This window comes from Eublepharis macularius, chromosome 3, assembly GCF_028583425.1.
Source record: "Eublepharis macularius isolate TG4126 chromosome 3, MPM_Emac_v1.0, whole genome shotgun sequence".
NCBI lineage: Eukaryota > Metazoa > Chordata > Lepidosauria > Squamata > Eublepharidae > Eublepharis > Eublepharis macularius.
In genome coordinates this window covers 80,399,189-80,411,850 of record NC_072792.1, presented here as the reverse complement: position 1 = coordinate 80,411,850, position 12,662 = coordinate 80,399,189, and the positions used below count along the sequence as shown (strand labels likewise).

Genomic DNA, 12,662 nt, shown 5'->3' with positions numbered 1-12,662 from the left:
GGTTTAGATCTGTAATATGCACAAGCAGAAATAATGTAGAAGTTCTGGCATTCTCATTAAAAAATGAATCCTTTTCTCTCATCATGTCCTTTTCTTGCTTTATTTCCTTCTTTCAGAATGAAAACAGACTTCAGGGAACCACAGTTTAAAAATTATTTCATGGTTATTGTAAGAACATAGAAAAGCAGTAATCTGTAACATACTGCCATATTGTTATCTGTGTATCACATTCAATTCCCCACATTTATAAGTAGCTTTGAATGGAGGTAATAGTAATATGGAATAATTAGTCTACAGATAAACATCTCTCTCAAAAGTTATAGGATCATTTACCATATGGTTCTTGGTCATTCATTTTTATCCTCAGGGAGGATGTTCTCCAAAGGTATGCTACCCAAAGCTATTTCTTCTGGCTTTCCCTGTAACATTTAGGCAGACTTGCCTATGTTGTTACTCTGACAGCAGCAGCCCAAGATGTGGAGCAGATGCAAAACATTATGAAATGACATCATGTAACAGATAAATATGCTTAAATGTTACATTGTGATAATTCAGCATGGGGGCAAGGGCTGTTGTTTTTGAAGATAGCTCTGTGTTAAAAATTAAGTCGAGTGCCGCAGTGTGAGGAATACAAGATTGGCAGTGAAATTATAAGCAATTTTACATCTTTCTGAAGGCTAAGCTACGAGTGACAGCTTCCTTGGGTTTATACCCATGTCTGCTGACTTCATTTTAAATGGATTTGTAGTTTTAAAACAGAGCCACGAGGCCACCCCCTCTAAAACAGGCATGCAGCAGGGCAGCTCTAGGTGCACTTGCTTGCTGTTTGGCCAGCATGCCTGGAGGCATAGCCTTGCCACCACCATTGCATGGCAAGTGGGTGGGAAGAGGAGAGGGATTGCCCCTCAGCTCTCCATGTGCTGCCACCACTGCTTTCCTCCTGCTCTAGCCTCCTTTCGCAGGAAGAAAACGGCAACCCAGCTGCCCATCACCATGGCACTTGTATCCTAGTTGGATGTGCACTGTCTACCCTGCCTCCCCTTTCCCAGCCTAGTGCCAAATCTGCATGCAGGGAGGGGGAGGCTCAAGGCAGCTCATAATACAAAATCTGTTCACTTTTAGACAAAGTGAGAATTGCCACCAAACAGCCTGGCCATCTCTTGCACCTTGAACTCATTCAGTGGGTGTAGTGGGGCACAGACTCACTGGTTGGGTTTATAATACGGTCTTCCTCCTGTAAAAGGAGGCAAGTGCAGGAGGAAAGCGATGGTGGTGGCAAAGCCATACCTACAGGCAAGCTGGCCAGACCAGCAAGCTGGTGCACTTAGGGTTTCTCCACTGTGCACCTGTTCTAGACAGGAGCCTTGCAGCTGTGTTAAAAACTACAAATCAATTAAAACTGTTGTCAGCAGACACGAGTATAAACCCAAGGAAACTGTTACTTCTAGCTTGGTTCTAAGTCCATGGAAGTCAATGGGCTTAGAAAGGTGTAATTCTGCTTAGGATCATACTTTTAGAGTATTCAAACTTAAAATACACAAATGAGGTAACTGATTTTGTAAACATAATTTATATTGCTGATAAATTAATGTATACGCCCCTTATCTTGGACTCTGTTGTGTATCTTTAAATACATAAGATTCCTTTCAGAGTTTCATAGTGCAAAGCTCTTTATGTTATGAGTTACAAAAAAATTGTTTTAGAAGAGAATACTCATGAGGTGCAACATAATATAGAGGTCTTGGGGTTTTGCCCCCCCCCAGTCGGAATAAAGAGGCAGACACAAGGCATGGGTAATAAAGGACCACTTTTTACTTTGGCAACAACATGAACTGCAACAACTCAAAACCTGGCAAGGGCCTAACCAGCGGTACAGGTCAAGCCCTGGGGTCACTACCTTGGACCCTGCCTTGACCTGTCTGGGTGAGACCCACTGCCCCAGATGCAAGCCATCCAAATGCATGGCTGGGATCCAGCCAGCTTGGCAGATGGTTTCTCCCTTAAAGCTCTAAGCACCCACTCGGTGGAGCATGTGGGAAGGACTTGTCCAGGGTATCTCACCAGGCAGCCTGCCCTCTCAACTGGCCGCCATAAGCATGCCAGCCGATCCTGAGAGGCCCCTAATATCCCCACCAATGGGGATGTGCCAAGGGTACTCACCATCCCACTAACATCCCCCAACTAAATCCTGCCAACGCTAAGGCCGAGACTCTGCTCAGGCCCACAGGTGACTTAATGTAAGACACAGCCCTTGCCTCAGGTCATCTAAAAATATGTTGTTGCCAGCCACCGAAAGGTGGACCCCATCACCTCGGTAGAGGTCGGCCAAATGGGCCTTAATCCTGAGATGGGGAACATAAATGCCCAACCCATTCCCCAAAGCTAACTGGAGGGACCTATTAGCCCTGTGCCTAGCCCTCTCTATCCCTTTGGTGTCCAAAGCGTCACACCATACCCGGCGCTGAAGTATCTCTGACCAAATGAGTAAGACCAGGCCACTGCTTGCTAATCCATTGCAAGTCAGCCTGCGCCTGCAAAGTAAGGGCCTTACCCTTTGTAAGCCCAAGGTCATTACCTCCCAGGTGAATGACCAATATGTCAGGCAGAGGACCACTCCTCCCTTCAAACAGCAAAGGCAGCGGAGGACCACTCCTCCACTCAAACAGCAAAGCCCCAGTGGCCCTGCCACTCAACTGTGGCCCACTCGCTTAACCCAAGCTGGGATCCGATGGCCATCCTCTTGGCTTTGTGGGCTGCCCAAAAAACCACGCTGTGTCCGCATATAAGGATCTGCAGCCTTCTATGACGAAACACAGCACTTAAAAAAGAAAAGTCAGTTGAGGTTCCCAGCGCCCAGAAGGCAAATGTATGACCAATAAACCTTGGACATCCACCAGCCCACCCGCTGGATAACCTGACTAGGGTAGCCCATGGCCGCAGCTGTTGAGGCTGCCCAATCCTAAAGGAATGGGTGCCAAATTTAACATTCTCTGGACCCAATTTTGTCAGAGCCCATCCAGTAACTGTCTGGAACTGGGATTTAGTCAAGGGGGCTCTGTCAATGTGATGAAACAATAACCCCCCATCGTCCCCCTGAAGTGCAATATATTGCTTCAGAGCCAAGACTAGGCACAACTCTATGTCTGCACAAGGACCTAGCTGAATAACAGACCCCTGCTGTAACTGATCCATCTTGGAACGCCTAATCCTTAAAGTGACCTTATCCCCCATTACCTTTATGTCCGAGGCCATTAAGGCCCTCCCAGACTCATCCTTAATGAAGTGGGCCACCAATTCACTTATTCTAAGAGCTCCAAAAAAGGCTGTCAGTGCAGCTGCATGAAATAGAACTGCTGCGTAACCAGAGCAGCACACTGATCCCCATACCACACTAAGGCCACTTAGGACGTCCAGGATCATAGGCTCGCTATCATCTTTTGGTCTGGCTGCCTCTCAGGACCAACCCTCTAGCATCTTCCTAAGGCAGAAATCCCCATTGTTTTCCGCAAACTTGCGGGCTTTGCTGGTGAATGCTAATGCCGCCAGCTGTCCCCTAATTGATTTTACTGCTAAGCCCCTAGCCCTCAGTTGAATGCAAAGCTACATAAGGTGATCAACCAGGAGTGGTCATATCTGTCGCAGACCCTGCTCATCCCTAAACCCCAAAAACTGCCTCACCGCACAATCATAGGACCTCTGTGTGCTGGGGGCAATGGCTAGCTGGATGCCCCTGTAGGCTTCAATCTTCCAAGCTGCCATAGTTCCTGTGGGATCGGGGTGGGCATTAGGTCGGCCTCTGGGGCAAGCTGATGAAATCGCTCCATCTGTAGGTGAGACAAAGCATCCACCACCTTATTATCCAATCCTGGGACATGCTTGGCCATGAACACAATGTTCTATTTCAAGCAGCGAAGAGTGAAAGCTCTAACTAGCCTCATGAGCCTTCGTGACTTAGAGGTAAAGTTGTTCACCGTGTGAACTCCCTTACCTCTAAGTGAATGGTGTGATTGGCAAGGTCCCGACCCCACAGGAATACCGCAACTAGGATAGGGAAAAATTCAAGGAAAGTGAGATCCCGACTGAGGCCCAGCTCAATCCAATCAGCTGGCCACTGCTCGGCACACCAGTATCCTCAAAAAAACACCCCAAATCCGAGAGAGCCAGAGGCATCAGAGTGCACCTGCAACTCTGCTTCCAGCAAAAGATCGTCCCTCCAAAAGGAAACGCCATTAAATGCCTGTAAAAACTCCTCCCAAACTGTAAGGTCCTCCCTGATCCCAGCATCTATCCTGAGCCTATGATGGGGAAGCCTTAGTTTGCCCATGGCATCACAGAGACGCCTTAAGAAAGCCCGACCAGGAGCCACCACTCTGCAAACAAAGTTTAAGTGGCCTACAAGCTGCTGTAACTGTCAGAGATACACTTTGCCGCTCTTTAAATGAGGCAATCTGTGCCTTGAGGACAGCTAGCTTTTCCAGTGGCAACCTGGAGGTTTGATGGACAGTGTCCAGTTCAATGCCTAGAAAAGTGAGGGCAATGGCAGGGCCCTCAGTTTTTTCATGAGCCAAGGGGACCCCCAATTGTGCAGCTAGAGTAACAAAGCCCTCCAAGAGCCGGGCGCATTGGCCAGTTCCAGAAGGCCCCACAAAAAGGTAATCATCCAGATAATGAACGGTGTCCCAACAGTGAAGCCAGTGACACAATGCCCATTCAAGGAAAGAGCTGAAGCTTTCAAAGACCTCACAGGAAATCGAGCTTCCCATGGGTAATGCTCTGTCCATGTAAAAATGGCCTTCAAAAGAGAAACCCAACAGCTCAAAATCCTCGGGATGAATCGGGAGAAGGCAAAATGCTGATTTAATGTCGCATTTGGCCATCTCAGCGCCCTGTCCACAACACCTGACAACCTTGACTGCCTGATCAAAAGACATGTACTGCACTGAGCAAAGGTCAGGGATAGCATCATTAACTGATCTACCCCTGGGGTAAGAAAGGTGGTGTATCAGCCGGAACTCGCCCACTGCCTTTTTTGGCACCACACCCAAGGGGGAGACCCGCAAACATGGGACTGGTGGGGCCACAAAGGGGCCCAACACCCGACCCTTGGCACACTCCTTAACAGTCTTTCCCCTAAAGATTCCTTCCATACCAGCCCTGGGGCCATGAAATGGGATCCAGAAACCAAATTTAAACCCATTGAACAAAAACAAAGTGTCTTCCCGCTTAGGGTAACTATCCAAGAAGCACTTAAGTGTCTTCAGCTTTATTGGGCTGGGACCCTTTACCAGCTTGCTGATGGGAGTTATCTCCGCCCCCCTCCCCCTGCTTGCCCCAGCCTCCTCTATAGCACTTAGGACAGAAGTTAAAGGAGTGGCAGCCCCCACACATTGGGCATTCGTGCTTGAACCTGCTTGGTTTCCTTGAGCACGTTCCCTGATAAGCGAAGTCCCAGCACAACAGCCATGGCTGAACCAGCTGCCCTGTGAACCCGCGGGTACTGGGAGTAGAAGAGGACCGCTGAACTAAATAGCCATTGTCAGAGCGGTCTGTAAGATTAGCCTTTGCAAGGGCCATCACCTGCAGCCAAAGCTGCTGGAGAATCTTATCCCATGGCAAAGCAGGGTTCATTGCCGTCCTCATCTGGAATTCTTCATCGTACTGCATCCACGTAGCACCAACGAAGCCAGTGTACCCATTGTATATTATGTCAAGGTACTGGAAAAGAGATGCAGCCCTCCATGGCTGCACCCTAACAATTACTTTTGCATAAATGAGGAACCCTGGAAATCAATTGGCCCAGGTATGATCGACCTGGCACTGTTTCAGCCACTCCTTGTCCCTATCATCAAGGTCGTCTTTATCTTTCTTCTCCAGTTCCCTATAGAGAAGGGAGAAGATGTCGACAAACTCTCCTTTTAAATTCTTGTCCCTAGTAGCTTGAGTAAGATGCTCACCCAAGGGTAGGGCTGTGTCTCCAAATGGAAGTGCCCAATATGGAACCAAGCCATAAGGAGTCATTGCAAAAGGGGGGCTCCAAGGGGGAGCATAACCGGGCCAAGCAGAGGATGGGCCGGGCAGTGTCTGACCATCAAAACCCTGCCAACTAGCTGTACCCATCTGTGCCAGTGCACTTGGGTCAGCAGTAGCATAGTGTCCCCCCACCACCTGATTACTCCAAGCTGGCACTGCCCCGTAAGTGCTTTGACTTTGCATGGTGCTTTACTGCACACTCAATGGGTGCGTCAGAGATGAGGACACTGGGGCAGTGGCCTGACCCCAGGGTCCCTATGGCCATCCACCACCCTGCTGCATAGAAGACTTACCATCCACCACTGGGTCCACGGCCACTGCCACAGGTTCAGTTTCTGCCATCCAGCCTGGATCGACACCCAAAGACTCACTTCCACCTGCTGTGCCCTCTTTGTTTTGGTTCTCAGCTGCTTCGTTGCCTTTGTTTGAATTTGTTTGGTTTTTGTATTTTGAAAAAGTAACTTGACTCGAGTTTTCCCATCATCTGACGACCCTTTGAGCTGAGACAATTTAAATCTCCAGAGGATATTCTTTGTTTTATTGTCAAAGCAAGTGAATCCCAAAGCAAAGTCCACAGTAAAACACAAGCTTTCTCCTTGCCAGCTACACATATAGGTTTTAGACCCAGTTTTCTGAACTTGGTCTCAATCTTTATTTCTGAATCCTTCGGAGATTCATAAATTTATACTACATTGTTCCCATTGCAAAAATTTGAAAACTAAGCATTAGCTATTTTTGTAATTTTATTTTAAAGCTAAGGGGGAGAGGAGACATACACTTCTACTTTCTGTAAGAATAAATATGCACTTTACAGAACATACAATGAAAAGTATTTGTAACCTTTCTAAAAACTTCATAAAACCTTGAAGTTTAGTCAAAATAAGTTATATGTATAAGAAAGCTAGCTTGCATTCACATATGGGTTGCTTTAACACTATCCTAAAATTGTCTGGAAATGCCCTGATGTATTCATTCAGTTGTTATTTGTTGTAGTTCCATTCCAATATGGGGGGGTCCACGTTTTTTTTCAAATTTCCTTTGTGTTTTTTTATAAACTTTTAAAAAACAGTTATAACACCATAATGTCTTATGTGTACAAAACACAATTTATGCTTCCCATGACTATCTTCATTTTAAATTTTCAGTCCTTTCTTCTCCTTCCAGCATGATTAATTACTTCATGTTTTCCTACAGGCTGCCTTGCTTTCCATTGCATTCATAAATCAATTGTAAACTATCAGCTCCTGTTCCAATGGGAAAGGAGAAATACTTAAGTATTTGTTTTGCACTTGCTCTTTTTATTTTTATTATTGTTATTTTATAATCTCACTATTATGATCATAAACAATAAAATTCTGTGTGTCTGTGTGATGTGTGTGTTTGTACTTTGTTGACTATATGGGAAACAAGTTGTATTTAAACTACCCGGCCATCTTTCATTATTTATTTCATTAAAATTTCACACACATGAGAAATGTACGAATCAACTGCAATATGCTTGCTAGCCTACCAAAGTACAGTCCAATCACCTGCCTTTTAATGATCAGAGCTCATACTGTACAGATTATAGCAGAGAACTATTATAACAAGAAATTTTGATTACTAGTTTAAGATAATGATGCTTACTACATTCAGTTCAGCAGTCATTAGTGGTCCTCTGAGAACATAGAAAGACTACATGGGATGAAAATTGCTACTCGAGATCAGTGATAAAATCTGCCAAGACATTTCATTGCTGACCTTAGGACCAGCCTTTACCTATGTTCTACAAAATGGAGCTAGCTTGCAGTGGCAATTTTGTAGGTTGCTGAGCAACCACAAAAATATTGCTAAGCCATGTGGGGAAGCTGGGATGGTCTTGGAGGCCAAAACAGCCCTGAAAAGGGTTCCATCCCCCTCAGCTGTTGTGTCCCAAGATAGAGGAAGATGTACCTGAGAGTCACTAGCCACAACACTTGGCCTAGCCTTTTGGCTTCTATGCCACTAAGCCCTTGTTTGTGTTTGTGTGTGTATACATGTAAGCTGAAAGACAGAAAATCCAGCATGTTAATTGTTGGATTGTGATAGTTAAATGGAACTGAATGATAGAACATGAACTGCAGTTTAAGGCATTTGTAACATTGCATTTATCAGCTTTCTTTGCTTACTTCAAGTGCTTTAGCTTCTTGGGAGACATGAGATCTCACCCTATGTTCACAAGAGCCCCGTGAAGTAGTTAGACTGAGTGAGAGAACTGAGGATAGTACAGAAACCCAGGTTAAAATTTTGTTCCTATAGTTTTCATTGGAAAATGTGGTAATGAGAGATGGGCACGAACTGAAATACAAACCAAAGTTTGGCATGAACTGGGCTGGTTTGTGGTTCGTGAACCAGCAGTTTATCAGAGCTTATTTCTGATGAACCACCATGAACTTTCGGCCGGTTTGTTTGGTTCATTTTTTGGTTCGTCACTGCAGACAGCCTGGCACTGATCAATCAGTTTCCTAGGTGATGGAGGATGGGCTTTATGCAGACCTTCTGCTGACCCAGAAATGACCTTCTGCTGACCCAGAAGTGACGATTTGCTGATACGGAAGTGATGTTTTCACAAACTAAACGAACTGGTTCGCGAACCAGGGCAGGTTCATGAAAGTTCGTAGTTGGTGAAATGCGACAAATCATGAACCTCGTGGTTCTTTTTTTTCCTAGTTCATGCCCATCTCTTGTGATAACTGTACTTTCATCATCCTTTTATAAAACAAAAAAATGAGGAGGCTTTTTAAACACAATTGTTAATGGGATCTTAAATAGCAGTTGTTATTAAATTTTTCTAATAGGATTTTACATTTTTTTTTTAAACCTAAGCACTGTAAGAAAAGATAATTAAACAGGGAAATGTTGGTGAATCATTAGTCCTTTGATTAGATTTAATGATAAATAAATTTAACTAATAAATGACTTTCTAAAGGATCAGTGTAAATTTCTCTTTCAGTTTCTCATGCACTTATATGTTGAAAATACTAGGTCTTTTCCAGTCTATTTATAATGATGTTATGATGTAACATAGACATTTGAATTCATAATTGCTCATTCTTCCAAGATCTTCTTCTTTATTAATCATACCCTGTATGCTTTCCATAGGCAACACAGAAAGAGATAGAGAAACGTCAGCTTCAATTGAAAAACATTACTGATTTAGGAGAGGGGCTGAAGAATGTGCTTAAAGGGAAGGAGAGCTTAGTGAATGATAAACTAAGCCTTCTAAGAAGCAACTGGATAGCAGTTACTTCACGTGCTGAAGAATGGTTTAACTTGTTGCTGGTAAGAATTTAATTTTGTTTGTTGTACACTGTTTACCACCCTGAGTGATGAAAAACCCTGCAGCATCATGACTGAATTTAGAGAGAAAATGTTGTATGCTGGTCTAGTTATAATAGTTATAATTACCACTTTGCACCATTGTACAGAGTGGTAAGCTGCAGTACTGCAGTCCAAGCTCTGCTCATGACCTGAGTTTGATCCTGGTGGAAGCCGGTTTCAAATAGCCGGCTCAAGGTTGACTCAGCCTCCCATCCTTCTGAGGTGGGTAAAATGAGTACCCAGTTTCCTGGGGGTAAAGTGTAGATGACTGGGGAAGGCAATGGCAAACCACTCCATAAAAAGTCTGCCAAGAAAATGTCGTGATGTGGCATCTCCCCATGAGTCAGTAATGACTCGGTGCGCACAGGGGACTACCTTTACCTACCGGTTGTATGCTGGTATAGTTATAATTTGTTGTACTTATTAATACAAACGAGAACACATTAAAAGCAAATAGACACTTATTACAGGAGTCTATAGCAGGCCTTAGTTTCCCCTACAGGAATGGTGTGGGATTTGCCCATAGTTCCTCAAGGCTATTTCTGACTTTCTCTTCCATGTTCTCAGTCTTGTTCTTTCTTTCTCCTTGAACTTTAAACTGCTTTCAGCAGAATGTGAAAGATATCACATTCTGTAGACTAAAAGTTCTATATATATATGTTATCTACATTATCTCAATTATAATTTTAAAAGCTCTGAAAGATGGGCCTATTATACATGCAGAGGTATGCAAGTACGTGTGTACCATCAAGTCACAACCAACTTGTTGCAACCCCAGAAGGGATATTTAAAGGCAAGTGAAAAGCAGAGATAGTTTGCCATTACCTTCCTCTACAGAGTCTTCTTTGGTGGCCCCCCATCCAAGTATCAACCCTGTTTAGCTTCTGAGATCTGATGAAATCATGCTAGACTGTGCTGCCTTCCCTCCCATCCATGCATCTAGAGATTGTGAAAATGACAGCCACCTGTGTATTTAGAGATAAGAGTGAAAACTACTTCACCTTACCTTACCTAGAGGTGCTGCCTACAACTACCATGGAGTGGCCATGTGGCTATGTGAAGAGTGGCATCCTGCACAAGATTTGGTATATGCTAAAATCTTGCACATCAACTCAAAATGAAGGAATTGTGTGTTTGCAGAGGCACACTGAAATTCATTATGTGTCAAGATGTATACTTTCAGACAACCATGTTAATTTGTGATTGTGACAGCTCACAGAATGAATAACAGGTTAACACGCCTTAGAGGTCCACAAAATTGGTGATTTTCCTAAGTTCTCTGAGTACGTTCATAACTTCTGATTATAACCAATGGTTTTAACCACTACAATACTCATTTATTAAAGACGTGTGGATAATTTGTCAAAACATTTGTGATCAGTTTGGGAGGAGTTTTAAGTATAGACACATTTGTTAAAACGTATTAGTATGATCCTGTGAACTGCAAAAAAAAGAGTTGTGGATCATTGATGCCTTCCCCCTCTCCTTGTAGCTACCACAGAGTAGGGGGAAAGCATAATGAAAATATTCCTACTTCCTGTGTTGAAATAACATACTACCCTAAGCAGCTGCAAAAAAAAAATTACAACATTGCAAAGGTAAATACTGAATTTACACTTTGTGAATGTTCAGAGGTTAAACTAAAAGTCGCAGATCAAGTTTTTCTATCAAACTTCTAGTCTACCAAGGTAGCAAGACATCAATTCATTTGTTGACAGAAACAGCCCAAACAACAAAGACCCTTTCCTGGAGCTCTGAGACATTAATGCAACCAATAAAGACTTCAAGGAATTTCTTAGGAGCTGAATGGTCATTTTTGCTAAGATAGGAAGGGTGTCAGTGGTGAAACAATGGAATCTCTTTTTGTGAGAGAAAGAAAGACCATGAACTTCTTTTAGAGGGAGAACTGGATTAATTTCAAGAAAGGAAAGAAACTTTAATTTTTCCCTGCCAGATTGGCAGGGAAAGGGAGACATAAGATCCAGAAAAAGGAACTGGGAGTCTTTAAGATTATTTTGATGACCCCATAATTCACTATGATAGGGGTTAAGTTTTAGACCAAAGATAAGGATTTGAATTTCTTTTATCTCAGATTTTATTAAACAATTTTTGCTCTGCTGCATATTTTACCTTTTTGGAAACAAAGACTTCATATACATGTAAAGTTAAATGTTCTTTTTCTGAAATGGATATTATAGTAGCTTGTTCATAGAAAAGCCTAACTTGACTTATACTTAGTGAAGTGTAAAGGGAAGGCACAGAAATTCCTGCCTGGTTCTGAATTACTTTAATATCCATAGTGTTCAAGACTTCTACTATATCAAGGAGTAAGAGAAACAGAAGAGGATCTAGACAGAGAATCTGTGTTGTATATTACCACACACACACATTTCTATTAACCTGCTGATGGCAGAAAAAAGGAATCCTATATATGTGCAAATGAGTGTGTAGAATTAAACATGTGAGGGGCCTCTTCACTTAAATCTGGCGGCTGAGACCTTGGCCAGCTGAGTAAATTCCACATCTCCCATGGTAAATTTAGGGTTTTTGGGACCTGTTTTGCTCTCTTCTGCTGGTGGAAAAAAAATTCTCCATCTTCTGTAAGTGAAAAAATCATGGCAAATCAAGCAGTTCATCCCAATTCTTGTTCATTACCACAGGTCTCCATGCTTTATGGCACTTTGTATCAAAGGGTTGTCCAGTTCCCAGCATCATACTAGGGGCTCACTGGAGAATGCTGTGGTGAGGGAGAAATAGAAACTAGATTGCAACTACTAATGTCTTCTACTCAGTATTGTAAGAGTCAAGCCATTATTTCAGGGTATCCATCAGTATTGCTCCATCCACTAGTTTATAATAAGCTACAAGACAGTAAATAATATGATTAAACATCAAGACTTTGTACTCTTTCTGCTAAAACCTTCTCCTGGAAATTATTTCTTAACCCAGGTTGTAAACTTGAAGTCAAACAAATACCAGCAGAAGAATGTAGCTGAATGAACTGAGAACAAGTTCATAGTTGCAAGCAGGGGGAGGGATTGTAATTTTACCAGTTAAGTAATACAAGAAGGCAATCTGTATAAATTTCTGCTGTCGCTATGATAGCAAGTCAATAATATCTCCAATATCATTTAGCATATGTTCCATCTATTGCTACTGTATGACAGCTGTCAATTCTATAACTCCATCTTTTAAACTGAAATAAGTCTGTTTAACTTTTTAATAATCCTCTGTCCCGATTCTCCTATATTATTTTTAAGCAGAGTAAGTATTATGCACATATATTTGGTGTC

The 12,662-nt window shown here is 43.0% G+C and overlaps 1 protein-coding gene across 1 annotated transcript in view; it reads left to right on the top strand.

Moving 5' to 3' along the window:
- Nucleotides 1–12,662, top strand: part of DMD (dystrophin) — a 2,144,806-nt gene that overhangs the window by 1,030,264 nt on the left and 1,101,880 nt on the right. The window contains exon 34 of the mRNA XM_054973282.1: nt 9,151–9,330. Coding sequence (XP_054829257.1) covers nt 9,151–9,330 — 180 coding nt within the window. The remainder of the gene's footprint in view (nt 1–9,150; nt 9,331–12,662) is intronic.